The sequence below is a fragment of the Grampus griseus genome (assembly GCF_964374135.1).
Source record: "Grampus griseus genome assembly, chromosome: 2".
Lineage (NCBI taxonomy): Eukaryota > Metazoa > Chordata > Mammalia > Artiodactyla > Delphinidae > Grampus > Grampus griseus.
The window spans coordinates 13894764-13912578 of record NC_139018.1 but is presented as its reverse complement, the minus strand read 5'-3'; the positions used below and the strand labels follow the sequence as shown (position 1 = coordinate 13912578).

The 17815-nt window shown below is 44.0% G+C and overlaps 1 protein-coding gene across 1 annotated transcript in view; it reads left to right on the top strand.

The window, feature by feature from the left end:
* Positions 1–287: 287 nt before the first annotated feature.
* KCNK13 (potassium two pore domain channel subfamily K member 13) overlaps positions 288–17815 on the top strand; it is a gene marked incomplete at both ends in the record, with an annotated part of 113032 nt that continues 95504 nt past the window's right edge. Inside the window, one exon of the mRNA XM_082648901.1 lies at positions 288–627. Within this exon, the coding sequence (XP_082505027.1) occupies positions 288–627 (340 nt within the window). The remainder of the gene's footprint in view (positions 628–17815) is intronic.

Sequence of the window (17815 nt, the reverse complement as noted above, 5' to 3'; positions counted from 1 at the left end):
TCAGCTTTTAGGAGAACTCTTAGGGGGGCGGGGACGGCGGCGAAAATGCGGATTTGAAACCGGGAGTCGAGGCGGACGTGGGGGGCTGGCGCTGCAGGAGCGGTCGACGCGGCGGCCCCGGGAACCGCGTGGCCTGGAGGAGCGTCCGGCGGTCATGGGCGAGCTGGCTGTCGCGCGGCCAGGGGCAGACTGAGCGTCGGGCCGAGACCGCACCTCCCGGGGCGCCCGGGTGACAGTCAGCCGGCGGACACGGCCGCCCGGCTTGGGGCTGCCCCGGGGGTTTAGCCATGGCCGGCCGGGGTTGCGGCTGCAGCTGCGGCCCGGGCCACCTGAACGAGGACAACGCGCGCTTCCTGCTGCTCGCTGCGCTCATCGTGCTCTACCTGCTGGGCGGCGCCGCCGTCTTCTCGGCGCTGGAGCTGGCGCACGAACGCCAGGCCAAGCAGCGCTGGGAGGAGCGCCTGGCCAACTTCAGCCGCCGCCACAACCTGAGCCGCGACGAGCTGCGCGGCTTCCTTCGCCACTACGAGGAGGCCACCGAGGCCGGCATCCGCGTGGACAATGTTCGCCTGCGCTGGGACTTCACCGGCGCCTTCTACTTCGTGGGCACCGTCGTGTCCACCATAGGTAAGTGGGCCCTGCGGTAGGGCGGAGGGGCGACCATCCTCGCTGGCGTTTTTCTGGCCCGGCGCTTCGAAGGGCGGGACCGCGCTTCCCAGCCCTGCATTCATCCACCTCCGCGCTCGGCCAGGTGGCACCGATGTGAGCTGTTGCCTGATCCACAGGTGGTATTGCCTCCCTGCTTCTTTAAGTGAGGTCCACGGACCAGCTGCGTCAGCATCACTTGGGAGCTTGTTATAAATGCAGTCTCAGCCCCTCCCCAGACCACTTGAGTCAGAATCTGCGTGTTAAAATCTCTAGGGAATTTGAGTGATCCTTAAATTGGAGACGTTCTGCTCTGGGAGTGTTCCTAGTTAAGGAGACTGAGCTTGAATTCATGGAACATTAGGGAGAAAGCTTACAGATCGGGACAGGAGCCTATAAACATGAATTGAGTTAGTACAATGCGTGAGGCACTGGTCTGAGGGGGAGAAACAAATTTTAAAAAGACTGTCCATGACTTAAAACTTAATAGAGAGAAAAAATAGATCGAAAACAAGATTGGAAGTAAGGAGGCAAAAGTGCTAATGAGGATGGAAATTGTTTTCTGCCAGGAGGAAGCAGGTGGGGGTGGGGAGAAGGGACCTATGGGCTGAACCGCTAAGTGTTGGCCTGATTGGGCTCTGGAAACTAAAAGTGCTTTACACTGCGGAGGAGGAGAGAATTGCGTTCAGGGTCCAGTGAGCTCCCTGATCTGTAGGGAATAGTGGAAGGAAAGCTAGGGGAGTCTCCTGGCTAATGGGATGGAGGGGGGAACTCTAGTGACAGACTCAGGAGCTACAGCTTATCTAGAGGCAATTGGAAGCTATTGAGAGTTTTTGAGCAAGCGTGTTTCATGGCTGCCGTCAGTTATGCCTTTATTACTAGCAGAAGGAAAAAGATTGGGAGTCTTTGCACCACACTCCTAAGGACTGTTCATGCGTAAAGCATACTTGAGTGATAAGGGGGTTGGGAAAGATGCTGTAGAAATTCTGAAGAAAGCAGAGAGCTGGAGCGGAGGAGGGGGCTTTGAAAGGCTGCGCAGAAGGGGAGCGGCTCCCGGCTGGCTGCCGGAGCACCGGAGCCGCAGCAGGGCCGGCAGGGGGCTGTGCAGGGGCTTGGCTGCCGTAGCCCCTGTGCTGCCGGGAGAGCTGTCAGTGAGGCGGTGACAAGGCGGACTTCTTTGAAGCTCCCACACAAGGTTGTCTTTGGTAGACGTTCTTTCAGGAGAAGGAACACAAGGTACAACAGGGATCAGCCTCAGGCCTGATTAGTCAAGAAAGACTTCCCAGGGTTAGTCTAGAAGCCCAGGGCTTCAGGTGGTGAGTAGGAGGCAAGGTGGAGAGGACTGGCCTGATTCCAGATACACGGGCTGCGTCTGAAGTGCTTTGTGCTGAACTGCCCAGCTCACCACCGCAACCCTGTCTTATTTCAGGCGGCCCTGCCCATCCGTGGGCCGTTATGACACCACAGTAACTGGGTATCTGGTAAGAAAGACTTTCATAGCATTCTCCACGATGACCAGAACACGGGCCCTGACGGGGATGGAGACAGAGTAATACCCTCCACAGCTCTCTCCCCCAGCCCACGTTCTCCACTGGACTCTCCTAGCAGAATTGCCTAAGTCCTCCCATTTCTCAAAAGACAGTTCCAGAACTTCTATGTAGGGAGGACTTGGGGTGAGCAAACTGATTGGGAAGGGTTGCTGTGGAACTTTCCTTGAATCTGCTATGTCTGTGTAGCTGGTACAGGGTTTTGATTTAGATTATTCATTTGGGGGTGGTTTTGGTGGGAGATTGGGGAGCTAAGTCCTCCCCACGCCCTCCACAGGCCCCCCCGTTTGTACTTCCCATGGCCGTGGACGTAGGAAGGAGCAGAGTGTGTGTAAAGACTGGTGAACACCAATGCCAGAGGAACCGCGGATGTCGTGGATGGGTGGGCATATAAGCACACAGTCATCCGGGGGCACAAATAGAATAATGAAGCCTGATGGAACAGAAGGAAACCTGGACCGAGAGTCTGGACTTGGAGCTACTGACCCTGCCTGTACGTTGGGCCGGTTCCTTAACATTCTGAGCCCCATCCTTCTCTTCTGAAATACCTACAAGTGCCCACCTTGGAATCTGGCACATTGTAGCTGTTGAGTAAATATTAGTCCCGTCTCCTTCCCACACCTGCCCCTAAGCCTGCCCCTCTCTCAGGGTTCTTGCCAGGGATAATGAGCTCATATAAGTGAATGTTCTTTGAAAAGGACAAAGCACTATGTAAGTATGGGCTTTTTTTACTTTCTCATTTCTCACATGTCCTTAAATTGTTTCATTAATCGCTGATGTAATAACAGCACTTGCAACCCTTTATTGGGGTACATAATTAGGCACATACTGTGATTATTATGTGAATATGTGATGCAGCTAATTTCATCGATTAACCACAATTTCAATCAACACAATTCATATATGTGATATGTGATTCATATGTGTGAAGTGTGATTATCCCTGTTTTATAGATGAGGAAACTGAAGCTTCATGTTCTTTGTAAAATAAAGAAAAAAAAAAAAAACCCATCTGTAATGACATCACCTAAAGTTGACCATGGTTGACATTTTGGTCATTTTTTTAAATTGAAGGTTAGTTGATTTACAATGTTGTGTTAGTTTCAGATGTACAGCAGAGTGATTCAGTTATACATACATATATATCAGTTTTTTTCAGATTCTTCTCCCTTATAGGTTATTACAAAATACTGAGTATAGTTCCCTGTACTATACAATAGGTCCTTGTTGTTTGGTGCATTTCTTTCTATTCTTTTTCCCTATAGACACACCTATGTACATATGTATTTTTCTAAATTTGGATCATATTCTATAAACCCTTTACATCTTGTATTTGAATCGTAGTATTACATGATGGTTTTTTCTTCTAAAAATTAGTTCCACTCTGTTTTATTCTGCAAAGCTGTTGAGGTAACAGATAACAAGAAAGCATACAGTAGAATAATCATAAAATGTAAATAAAACCTCAGAACTAGGAAAAAAAGAAGAACAGAAATATGGAAAGCAGTTGGATCTAGGAAATCGGTAGAGAGGAGCTTTGTCTTAGCTGAAGTTCCCTCAGAAGCAGCTTCTGAGCCAAGAATTTGAGTGCAAGCAGTTTATTGGCGGATTCAAGGGAGACAGGGAGGTGAAGGAGGAAGTGATACAAGAGAGGGAAGTCAGTCAGTATAGGGTATGGTATTAGGCAGAAAGCATAGTGGGCAACTGATCCTTAATCTCAAGTGGAAGCTTGAGAACAGTGCAAAGCTCATTAACCGGACTTACCCCAGGCAAGGGAGCTGGGGTATTTATACACCCACACTAGTCAGAACGTGGTTAAAAGCTGCTTGGAGGGTGGGGGAGGCACAAAAATATAATTCCCAGGTACTTCTGTCCTGATTTTTCATGGACGGCCCAAGAGTAGCCTTCTGATAAGATATAGGCACTGGCCATTTGAAGTCAGGCCAGTGTGTCCAGAAATGATAAAGGAGATGCCAGGGGGTGAGGACTCAGTACCACCAGTGACTATTCAAGCTTCAGATTTGGCTGCAGGCTCCATGGCGGAGTCATGACCCACACTGGAATTTTGTTTTTTGGCTGTGTTGGGTCTTCGTTGCTGCACGCGGGCTTTCTCTAGTTGCAACGAGCGGGGGCTACCCTTCATTGTGGTGCACAGGCTTCTCATTACTGTGGCTTCTCTTGTGGCGGAGCACAGGCTCTAGGCATGCGGGCTTCAGTAGTTGCAGCACATGGGCTCAGTAGTTGCGGCACACGGGCCCTAGAGCACGGGCTTCAGTAGCTGTGACGTGCGGGCTCAGTAGTTGGCGGCACGTGGGCTCTAGGGCATGTGGGCTTCAGTAATTGTGGCACACGGGCTCTAGGAAATGCGGGATTGAGTAGTTGTGGTGTGCAGGCTCAGTAGTTGTGGCTCATGGGCTCTAGAGCGCAGGCTCAGTAGTTGTGGCACATGGGCTTAGTTGCTCCGTGACATGTGGGATCTTCCCGGACCAGGGCTCGAACCCGTGTCCCCTGCATTGGCAGGCTGATTCTTAACCACTGCACCACCAGCGATGTCCCCACACTGGAATTCTTAGTAGACAAAAGGAAGCATACACCTTTTCCCAATATGCAATTCTCAAAAATATTTTCCTCTTGGGATTTTATATGGGAAACATTGCATAGGACAGTGGGTGATGCTCACAAACAACAGTTTCCTGGAAAATGCAACTGAGGATTTCATGCAACTGTCGTTTAATTTAAAAGTCAGAGCAGAGTAAAAAACACTGTGGCCAGTTTCTCAGAAGTTTAAACATAGAACTACATGTGACCCAGAAATTCCACTCCTAGGGAATATATATCCAAAAGAATTGAAAGCAGAGACTCAAACAGATACAGGAACACCTCAGAGATGCTGCGAATCCGGTTCCAGACCACCGCAATAAAGCGAATATCACAGTAAAGCGAGTCACATGAATTTTTTTTGGTTTCCCAGTGCATATGAAAATTATGTTTTCACTGTGCTGTAGTCTGTTAAGTGTGCAATAGCATTATGTCTAAAAAATGTATATACCTTAATTTAAAAATACTTCATTGCTAAAAAGTGCTAACCACCATCTGAGCCTTCAGTGAGTCATAATCTTTTTGCAACAGTAACATCAAAGATCACTGATCACAGCCCACCATAACAAATATAACAATAATGAAAAAGTTTGAAATATTGCAAGACTTACCAAAATGTAACACAGAGACACGAAGTGAGCAAATGCTGTTGGAAAAATGGCATCAATAGACTTCCTCGTCACAGGGTTGCCACAAACCTTCAGTTTGTAAAAAACACAATAGCCGTGAAGCACAGTAAAGCAAAGCACAATAAAAAGAGGTATGTCTGTATTTGTACACCAGTGTTCATTGCAGCATCGTTCACGGGAGCCAAAAGGTGGAAGCAACCCAAGTGTCTATCAGCAGATGAATGGATAAACAAAATGTGCATACATACAATGGAATGTATGGACAACGCAGATGGACCTTGAAAATATGATACTTAGTGAAATAAGCCAGACACAGAAGGACAGATACAATTCGACTTAGATGAGGTGTTTAGGATAGGCAGATTTCATAGGGATGGAGAGTAGAATAGAGGGTACCAGGGACTGAGGGAAGGAGGGAAGGCTTCTTTAATGGCATTTTTGTTGGGGATGATAAAAAAGTTTTGGATATAGAGAGTGGCGATGGTTATACAACAATGTGAATGTATTTAATGCCATCAAATAGTACACGTATGAATGGTTAAAACGACAAATATTATGTATATTTTACCACAGCATAGAAAGAGCAGAATATTAAAACACGACTCAGGGAGTTGATTCTGAAAGAGGCTGGTGATCAGACTTGAAACAAGAATGAATTTGAAGCACTCAGAGAAGTAGATTGACGTTATACTCTGTAAGTGATCTTCTGTAAATATCTTTTTCTCTCAAATAGGCATCTATTAGGCATTTGTTTTTGTGTTTGCCTGTGTATTTATAACTCAGCTTCTGTCCACAAAGGATATGAGATCATTTGCATATTGATATGGTCAGGGTAGCCTTAAGCCTTGGGCTACCCCGTCATCTCAGTAGCTTAACACAACAAGAGTTTACTTCTTACTCAGCCAAAGCCCATTGCGGGCGAGGTGCTTTACCAGGACAGTTGTCTCCTGGGTTGGCCCAGTGTTCCAGGATTCTTCTATCTTATGGCTGCTCTTTATCAGCTCATGCCTCCAGTACTGCCCAGGAAGGGACAGAAAGGGTTGAAGAGTGCAGCCACCTGCAATTAAACGGCCACCACCTGGAGGTGACAAGAAGTCACCTCCACACGCGTTTCATTGGCCAAATCAAGTCCCATGGCTACACCCAACTTCAAGGATGTAGAGAACCACACTCCTCCCATTAAGTCCAGAAGTGGATAAGACTTGATCTCGGTGAACAGCACGGATGCCTACCGCACATATATGCACTAGAAATGGATACTAATGGATTTAAGACATTGGGGAGATGAGAAAACATGAGTAGGATAGGACAGTGAAGCCACACATTGTTAATACACAGAGGTATATGTCAAAAGGACCCACGTAATTGCCAGATTTGGCTGTGAGTTTTCCAGTTGTTGAAAGAAAGAGGCAAGGGCAACCATTAAATGGTTCCTTTTATCCAGGCTGGCTGCTTGGAAGACACCCAGCTTTTTTAGATGGGAATAAAAATTTCTCCTATAGATTGTCATGAAAGGGACAAGACAATGTGATGAGTAGTCTTCTCCACTGCATCTCAGCTGTGAAAGACAACCCTGTGCTCCTGCACGGCATAGCATCGCTCAGTACAAGGTGCAGTTCCGGAAGAGCCCCTCTGCCTAAGTCCAAGGTCATGCAGGGCGGTGTCCAGCTTCCAATTGTATGGTCCAGTAAGAACGTCTAGAATTCTCTACTGGCGGTTCCCAAGGTTCACTGTCCATAAGTACTCACCTGAGGGGAGTGTGGTGCTTCTTAAAATGCAGGTGTCTGGATCCGCCTTTCAGAGCTCCTGATGCATTTTAAGAAACTTCCCCAGATGGCTCTGATAGAGGCAGAACAGGGAGCACACTTGAGGCATGTGTGATAGGAGTTGGCCTAGGGTTGAAAATTGAGACCACCCCCAAGGATTCTTGCTACTCAAACAGTGATCCGTGAATCAGCAGGACAAGCATCACCTTGGACCTTGTTAGAAATGCAGAGTCTCAGGCCAACCCCAGACCACCTGAATTAGAAGCTGCTCTTCAACAAACCACCTGGTGAATTGTAGCCACGTTAAAGTTTGAGAACTCGAGTGTAGGAGGCTGTTATGTGATATTGTGATGTTGCTGACCAGGGGAGGCCCCTCCCTGAGCTTTGAAACTTAGGCAAGCCAGTGGCAGGGCTAGAATGGAGAGGGGTGAGATGTGCTTGTCTTTTGCCTTGGTGGACCTCCTCACCTGCTGGTGATTAAGGAGGCGAGGGGAACATTAATTTAGAACAACACTGGGACTTCCCTGGCGGTCCAGTGGTTAGGATTCCACGCTGCCACTGCAGGGGGCCACAGGTTTGATCCCTGGTCGGGGAACTAAGATCCCACATGCTGCGTGTCGAGGCCAAATAAAAACAAAAAAGGGGAAAAAAGGCGCAAATGAAAACAAATGAGATAAGGAAAAACTCTTGAAAAAGAAAAATCTAGAACAACACTTATCAGATGCAGGGATGTGCTGCGTCTGAGCTGAGAAAGTGGCTTGTATGGGTCTGGGAAGCTCAGACTCAGAGATGACCAGCCCCGCCTCAGTGGTGGACCACTCAAAGTAGGCGACCAGATCTTCAACACAGTTTTATCTATTTTAACTAAACAGAGATGATCATAGTGGCGCCCCTTTTTGGACCTGGGTGTGGTTCATGATTAGCACCTGTGCAGCGGTATTCTACAGGGCTCTCGTGGGGTTCAGGAGCCGGGCAGACAGGTGTGTGATTTGGCCTGGCCAATGTGCACACCTATGGGGTGCTGGACTGGATGTTGTTTTCAGAATCGTTTTTTTTTTTTTTCTACATGGAAAGAGCTTTTGAATCAAATTATATTAGATCCAAAAAATAAAATACTGGGAATCACCACCTTATAGTCTAAAGCTATGACCGAACATCAAAGATGATGAACAGGCATTGCGAAAGAGTAAAAACATCCCCTGAATACATTAATAAATATCATATGTTAGCAGATGTCATACGTGTGTCAAGATTTAACTGACACATTGAATTGGCACTTTACATTTTACAAAGCATTTGCACACAAATCTTAGGAGATGGGCAGAGAAGTTACTATCAATTCCATTTTGCAGATAAGGAAACTGAGGTACCGATAACATAAGTATTTTATGACCACGTGGCTATAAAGCAGCAAAGTCAAGATTAGAACCGGATTTCATTTCGTTTATTGTCTGTTGATAAAAGAAATACATATTCATTTTAGAAGACTGGAAATATATGGGAAAGTATAAAAAAGAAACTAAAAATCACCCATAATTCTACCATCCAACAAGAACCACTGTTAATATTTTGGTTTATCATATTATATTGGACCTAAAGTACTAAAGATTTTACTGAATCTAATATGCATCATTATTTTATGTACCATTAAGAAAGCAAATAATGCTGCCAGTTAGATCTTGACATGCTAGCAATTGTGAGATTATCCTGATTTCCGAGATATTAAAATATTGGGAAAAATATCTTAAAATCACTGAAATATATTTTGTATCTGTTTTCCATATAACCATTATAACATGAGCTTATAACAACTCTTGTATAAAATGAGCGTATAACAACGGATGTAATTAGGTAAAAATGAATCTCATTATAGTTAGAATTTCTTTGATTTATATTAAAGTTGCTTAATTTTAAATATTTATTAAAAATAGAGTTCATCTCTGAATCAACTAGCTACTCCCCCATTTTTCTTTTGGGAGCAAGAGATATTGTGTTAATCATTGTATGGTTGTGCTTTATATTTTGAGAATTTTAGCCGTTTGCCATGTTTGTATCTTACTTTCCATCTGTTACTTTCCATCTGTCGTTTCCTGTTTAATGTTTATTTAGATATAGAAACATTTTTAATTTATGTACCATTTCATATTTTAGTTTTTCCTTCTGATTTCTTCCATTGCTTTTGTGCTTAGAAAATCTTTTCCCGTCTGTAAGAGTGCTTATTGGTTTTTTTTGTTTTGTTTTGTTTTTGTGGTACGCGGGCCTCTCACTGTTGTGGTCCCTCCCATTGCAGAGCACAGGCTCCGGACGCACAGGCCCAGCGGCCATGGCTCACGGGCCTAGCCGCTCCGCGGCATGTGGGATCCTCCTGGACCGGGGCACAAACCCGTGTCCCCTGCATCGGCAGGCAGACTCTCAACCACTGCGCCACCAGGGAAGCCCTATTGTTTTTTTTTTTTAATTGAGGTGACATTGGTTTACAATATTATGTAAGTTTCATGTGTACAGCGTTATATTTCTACTTCTGTATACGCTGCAATGTGCTCGCCACCAGAAATTTAGTTTTCATTTGTAGCCATACAGTTGATCCCCTTTACCCATTTTACCCTCACCCTGCCTCTTTCCTTCTGAGAACCGCCACTCTGTTCTCTGTATTTACGTGTTTGTTTTTGTTTGATTTAGTTTGTTTGTTTATTTATATTAAAAAAAATTTTTTTTTGCGGTACGCGGGCCTCTCACTGTTGTGGCCTCTCCCGTTGCGGAGCACAAGCTCCGGACGCGCAGGCTCAGCGGCCATGGCTCACGGGCCCAGCCACTCCGCGGCATGTGGAATCTTCCCGGACCGGGGCACGAACCTGTGTCCCCTGCATCGGCAGGCGGACTCTCAACCACTGTGCCACGAGGGAAGCCCTGTTCATTTATTTTTTGTTTTTTATATTCCACATATGAATGAAATCATATGGTAGTTGTCTTTCTCAGTCTGATTTATCTCACTTAGCATAATACCCTGAAGGCCCATCCATGTTGTCACAAATGGTAAGATTTCATCTTTTTATGGCTGAGTAGTGTTCCATTGCATGTATATATGTGTGTGTGTATCACATTTTCTTCATTTATCTGTTGACGTGCGCTTAGGTTGTTTCCATATCTTGGCTATTGTAAATAATACTGCAGTGAACATTAGGGTACATATATCTTTTCAAATTAATGTTCTCATATTCTTTGGGTAAATACCCAGAAGTGGGATAGCTGGGTCATATGGTAGTTATATTCTTAACTTTTTGAGGAACCTCCATACTGTTTTCCACAGTGGCTGCACCAATTTACATTCCCACCAACAGTGTAGGAGGGTTCTCTTTTCTCCACATCCTTGCCAACACTTGTTATTTCTTGCCTTTTTGATAATAGCCAGGATGCCAGTTTTTGTTCAGTATTTTTTCAGCTGCTCTGCACTTTTAGTCATAGCAATAGTTGTTAAAACACTTTAAACTATTGTTTCATGTGAACAATGATGGGTACATTTTAAGACTGTAGCCAAGGAGCAGTGCTGCTCATGGGGAATGAGGGAGCAGAAAGCGTGGCTGGTAGGAATTTGCATGCATTCATTCCAGGTAGGGTCATCTCTCTTGGGATCTACTACCAAATTTTCACGGGGAAGCTCTCAGACTGTCCATTCTGAGAACGCTGGATTTGTTTAATTATTTGTTTCCTACTTAGGAAACTTCAGTACCTATCTTGGAATTAGAGACTTTGCAGGCCATAGCTCTTACTCTCCACTGCCCAGCATTCTCATACACACACGTGTTAATTTCAGCTTGTTTCACTAGAAATTCTCGTTTATGTTATAAAACAGCGATTTCCTCTTCTTTTACCCTAAATTCCCTCCTGTTCTCTCTTCCCCTTCATACCTTTCTCTGTGAAGGAGAGATGGCTTTGGTATGAATGTAACCCAAATAATTCTGGGGCTCCTTAGGGTTCTTAGGGTATAGTGTTCCCTACAAACAAGCATGTTCCATTAGCCCAAAGTAATGGAAAAATAAATTCAGTTTTTGCTTGTGTATCTCTAAAGAATCTTAGGCTCCAACTTATAACACAAAGGAAAGCTAGCTTCCTCTCTCCCCATCTCCCAGTCTCTCATTCCTCAAAGGAATTCTGGAGCCTTTTATCCCGAAACCCCTCCCCAAATCCTCCCCAACGGGCAGCCCTCTCAGTCTTTCTGTCCTTCCTTGTCTCTTCTCCCCCATCTCTCTCTGCTCTGTATTATCATGATTGACTTAACCTCTCCGACTTCTTTTAGCTTCCCTTCATTCAGCCTAGTGTTCATAGTAAAGCATAGCCCCAAGAGCGGACCCCACAAGCAACAGTCCTTTCCCCTGAGGAGGAAAGAGAGGAGGACAGGGGATGGTTCCTATCACCAGCCCGTCAGTGACTTTATACGCGGGGACACTCCCACCCTGTAGAGGAACACATTCCTGTGTTTGGATCCAGAAGCCCACGGTCCTGCTGAGGACAGTGGGGAGACACACCTCATCAGGACACATCTCCATCGTCGTGCTGCTCTCCCTTCGCCCTCCAACCTTCTGCCTCCTTCTCTTCAGCTTATCTGATTGCTGGACATTATAGCACTTTTCTGAAATGCTGCACGTTTAGCACACCCACCGCATCTTCCTTTGGCCGGAGAGCCGCCATAGAAGCGTCATGAAATGCTCAGGATTTATTGTTCCCATTCTCTGATCAACCCCCCAGCATCTCTGCTATTGATCACCTCTTCTTGGAAGGGAAATCCTGTGGTCAGTGAGCCCAGGGGTCAGACCAGGAATGCAACTGAGTGGGACTTAGAGATGTGGGACATTAGGGAGCAGTGGAGCATGTGCCCTGGAAAGAGCAGCCCCACCACAGGCATTCAGATTCTAATTGCAAAACAACATTGTCCTGGCCAGACAGGTCTGAGGACAGCTCGACTCCAGAGTGTGAGTCCCTCAGTTAAAGCTTTGATCATCCGTGAGCTCCAGGCTGCTTTCCCTTTGGGAGGGAGAAGGATAAGAAGCTCTGAACTCTTCTTCATCAGTAGCAGCATCTTGATCTTTGCAGTTCACTTAAGTACCTGTTTGTGCAGGACACTTGATCATCACAGAGGGGAAATCTAACATATTTGCTGTCACGTTGTACACCCACTAATCTCTAAAAGGAGATGGGGGTAGTTATCAATATATTCTCTTAACTCTTCTGATACTCATGACTAAACATATTGTATTGTAATCCATAAGTACCTACTATTCTGGTTTTTTTCCTTTCCTTTTATGTTATTTCCTATACACTTTCTCAAGAATTCCATGTGTTCAATTAATGTAGAATAGTTTATTTAACGGTCCTTAAATTATTGGATTTGGGGGTTATATGTGATTTTTTTTTTACTCTTGTGTTTAATTAAAAATTATGAAATTTATTGGGTGCTTTACCATAGGTTAAACCCAGTACAATCTTTACATATGTTTAATTCTTATAACAACCCCATAAGTGTAGGTACTGTTAATATTCTCACATTACAGACCAGGATCCGAGGCCCAGAGAGCTTCCAGGCAGTGTCTGAAGTTACCCAGTGGAAGTAGTGTGGGGCATCCCTTTAGAGCTTATACTGTGACCCACCACTTCTTTGCCATTTCTTCCTTTGGGGTCCGTGTGGGGAGAATTGCCAGTTAAAGAGATCACAACCTCTTTTTTCAGTGGTGATGGTCCTTAGGCAACCTGGGGTAATAGAAGAAGACAGAGATAGCCTGGGTAGCAGAATGTCAGGATGGTAAAAGGTTTGGGTGGTGTTCTGCCTACCTCCCAGGAGTCCACATAATCAGAGCCTGTACTTCCCATTGGAATATTTGATGTCCTCTCAAAGTTGCAAGCGTCCTCCCATCACCATGACAACTAATGTGCCTGCCCCCAGAATTTTACTCTCCAGTTTGGACATATTTGATCCCAGAAGTCACTTCCTGACTCTGCCCATGAACTCTTGGAATACTGGCACCAAAGTGGTGTCTTGGGTCTTCCCTAGTATTAAGCATCTGATGAAGATCAGGTTGACCTTAGAGACCAATCTTAGAGACCAACATCGATCTTAGAGACCAACCAGGCAAGTGGTTTTCAAACTATGCTCCAAGGACCCCTGGGATTCTTTGTGGTATATAAGTACTGTCTTGAGAGCCAAGGGGGACACATCAAGTTCTTATCTTTGTTGTATGTATTTATTTATATATGTCCGAAATAGTTATCCTATTCTGCTACCTTTTTATTGACTATTGTTTGGAATGTAGAAAAGATTTTTATATACCCAAATACACTCATTTTCACTGGCATTTTTTTCTATATTTTTTCATAAATTTAGGTCCTCTCTGTGGTTGAGATAAGTATTCTTATCCATTCTCTGTTTAGTTCTAACTCATCTCAATGTTTTTCAAAAAGACTGTTTTATAAATGCTTTTTTATGGCTGGCTATATAATTATGCTTTGATTTATTTCTAAAATTATCACATAATAGTTTGAGAATGTGCATTTTCCAGAGTTCTCTTTTTTATTTGAGTGTTTCTGTGTATCCTGGTATCTGTATATATTTCAGTTGGATTTTTTCTTACCTTACAGAATTTTGGAGCAGGAGGGAACATAATCCCCAACCACACTCCAAGCCTAGTAAACACACCCAAAATAACATTTGTGTGTTTGGGGACATATAAATTCAGTGTTATTGATTTCATCACTTGTGTAACTTTAAATTTTATTAATAATACTTTTATTTACTTCTTTATGCTTTCTATGCTAACTATTTTTAAACTTACATTTGATTAAATTCCTGCATTATATTAGCAGAGACTTGCTGACTTTTGGATCATCTCTCTAGTTTTAATTTTTAAAATAAACCACCTAATTTTTTTAATTTCCCGGTTTTAAAATTTTTATTTTTTTATTTTTGGCTGCATTGGGCCTTCGTTGTTGCGCACAGGCTTTCTCTAATTGCGGCGATCGGGGGCTACTCTTTGTTGTGGTGCGCAGGCTTCTCATTGCGGTGGCTTCTCTTGTCGTGGAGCACGGGCTCTAGGTGCGCGGGCTTCAGTAGTTGTGGCATATGGGCTCAGTAGTTGCGGCTCGCGGGCTCTAGAGCACAGGCTCAGTAGTTGTGGCGCACAGGCTCAGTTGCCCCGTGGCATGTGGGATCTTCCTGGACCAGGGCTCGAACCCGTGTGCCCTGCATTGGCAGGTGGATTCTTAACCACTGCGCCACCAGGGAAGGCCCTACCATGACTTCTTTATCCATTCATCCATTGATGGACACTTAGGTTATTTCCAAGTCTTGGCTACTGTAAATAATGCTATGGGATTGCAGATATCTTTTCAAGTTAGTGTTTTCATTTCCTTTGGGTAAATACCCAGAAGTAGAATTGCTGGATCGTATGGTAGTTCTATTTTTAATTCTTTGAGGGAACTTCATACTGTTTTCCACAGCAACTGCACCAATTTACATTCCCACCAACAGTGCCCAAGGGTTCTGTTTTCCACACACCCTCACCAACACTTGTTACCTCTTTGATAACAGCCATTCTAACAGGTGTGAGGTGATATCTCATTGTGGTCTTAATTTGCATTTCCTTGATGATTAGTGATGTTGAGCAACTGTATTTCTGCTTTGGAAAAATGTCTATTCAAATCCTCTGTCCAGGGGCTTCCCTGGTGGCGTAGTGGTTGAGAGTCCGCCTGCCAATGCAGGGGACACGGGTTCGTGCCCCGGTCCGGGAAGATCCCACATGCCGCGGAGCTGCTGGGCCCGTGAGCCATGGTCACTGAGCCTGCGCGTCCGGAGCTTGTGCTCCCCAACGGGAGAGGCCACAACAGTGAGAGGCCCGCGTACCGCAAAAAAAAAAAATCCTCTGTCCATTTTTTTTTTAACATCGTTATTGGAGTATAATTGCTCTGCCCATTTTTAAATTGGATTGTTTGGGGGGTTTTGCTATTGAGTTGTCTGAGTTTTACATTTATATATATATATAAAATATTTATTTATTTATTTATTTGGCTGCACCGAGTCTTAGTTGTGGCACTCGGGATCTTCGATCTTCGTTGTGGCATGCGTGATCTTTTAGCTGTGACTTTCGAACTCTTAGTTGTGGCGTGCGGGATCTAGTTCCCCGACCAGGGATCGAACCTGGGCCCCCTGAATTGGAAGCGTGGAGTCTTAGCCACTGGACCACCAGGAAAGTCCCTATATATTTTGGATATTAACCCCTTATCAGATAAATATGATCTGCAAATATTTTCTCCCTTTCAGTAGGTTGCCTTTTCATTTTGTTGATGGTTTCCTTTGCTGTGCAGAAGCTTTTCGGTTTGGTGTAGTCCTTGTTTATTTTTGCTTTTGTTGCCTTTGCTTTTGGTGGTTTATAGTTTCTATCTCTCTTTTCTCTCTTAAAGTAGATGTTCATTCAATCTTACTCATCTGTGGGGTTCCTTCTTTCTTAGTTTCCTGCTACTTCCTATAAGCCACTTCCATTCCCACCAGAATCTTGAGATCTTTCTTTGGGACTTAAAATTTGAAAACTGAATTTATGCTACAGTTAGCATTTTCCCCACTAAGGGCTTTTTAAATTAATTCTGGCTGTTGATGTTTTCTGCTTCAGATGTTATATTTTTGGTATTTGGTGTGGAGGCCTGCTATATATACTATTTCTTGACCTACTGTATTTTTAGACTTAGTTTCTTTTATTTAACAGCCTGTGACTTAATACCAACATCTGTAAAAACAAATGTGTAGAAGGCATGCTTTGACCACACAGGGATTTACTGGTGTTCCATTTCATGGAATGATGGATGGAGACCATCCATCTGGGAGCTTATAACTTGAAACAACAACTATCACTCTCTCTTCAGTTAATTAAGACAGATTTCCTGGAGGATATGAAGTCTAGGGGCTGTTTGGGAAGAGTTGATGACCTGCTTATTCTTTCAACAGTTCTTTGAGTTCTGGAAAGTAAGGCTCAGAGAGAGTCAGTAAATTTCCCAAGTACACACAGCTGTTAAGGGAGTATATCAGCGTCAAGTTACCAGACCCAAAAAGTAGTGGTTGAAGCAGACAAAATTTTACTCTATTCCAGAAAAGAGGTCTGCACTGCATATAGACAATTCAGGGCAAGTGTGGTGACTGCATAATGTCAACAGGGAGTCAGGTGTCTTCAGCTCTGCTATCCCTAGGATGTTGCCCTCGTCCTCAGGGCTCAATGTGGTTGCTGGAGCTCTGGCCATCATATCTACACCATAAGTAGCAGTAGTAGGAAAGGGAGAGTCTTTCAAGGTCTGAGGTCATTTTCTCTAAGAAGCAGACTCTGGGCTAAATGTTTGGGTGGAAGTGATTTATCAAGGAAGTACTCCGGAAGAGACTAGTAGGAGAGTGAGGGGTGTGAGGATGGGAAAAGGGAAGAAGCCAAGTAGGAGGTTATCTTATGGAGCTCTGCAGCATAAATTACACCTTGCGGTTTGTCCCACCTTGGGGCAGAGGAACTGGGCTTTTAGACGCCCACACCAGACACTCACTGGCTCTGGCTGGGGTGGGAAGAACGAGGCACTTTGCTGTTTCTGGGGGGGAAAAATCACATTAAAAAGGGCGGGGTAATCCTTTGTTGTGAGGTTGTCCTGTGCATTATAGGACGTCTAGCAGTGTCTCTGGACTAAAGAGAAAATTTTGAAACACAGGGTTTGGAGTGTTTGCCTCTGTCCATGCCTCACCCACACCCCGACACCTCACCTTTAACTTGAATTGTTAACTGTAAAGTGGCTTTGTTCTTTTCTTTTAAAAAATATTTTTTCCATTAAAAAAATTCCTAAACTAATATATGCACATTTGAATAGATTTTCAAATAATTCAAAAGTGTTTAAAGTGAAAAATCAAAGTCTCCTTTTACTTTCTCATCCTACTCCCCAGAGGTAACCATTGTTTTTTTTACACATACTGGGGTTCTCTTTTCTTTTTTTGGTAATAGCTTTATTGAGCTATAATTCATATACCATAAATTTCACATATTTGAAGTGTACAATTCAGTGGTTTTTAGTGTATTCACAGGGTTTTGCAACCATCAACACAATCAATTTGATGACATTTCATCATCTCCCAAAGAAACCCCATCCCCTTTAGCAATCACCTCCCATCCCCTCCAGCCCTAGGTAACCACTAATCTACTGTCTGATTCTGTAGATTTGCTTATTCTGGACATTTCATATAAATGGAATCATATAGTACACAGCCTTTTGTGCCTGGCTTCTTTGACTTAGCATAATGTTTTCAAGTCATCCATCTTGTAATACATATCAATACTTCACTCCATTTTATTACTGAATAATATTCTATTATATGGATGTACCATATTTTATCTATCAGTTAATCAGTTGATGGACATTTGAGTTGTTTTCACTTTTTAGCTATTATGAATAATGGTGTACAATGATGAATAAGTGTACAAGTTTTTGTGTAGACATATGTTTTTATTTATCTTGGGTAGATTTGGAATTGTCGGGTCATATGGAAACTCTATTCTCAACCTTTGGAAGAACTGTCAGACTCTTTCCAAGTAGGTGTATCATTTTATATTCCCAACAGTGTGTGAGGG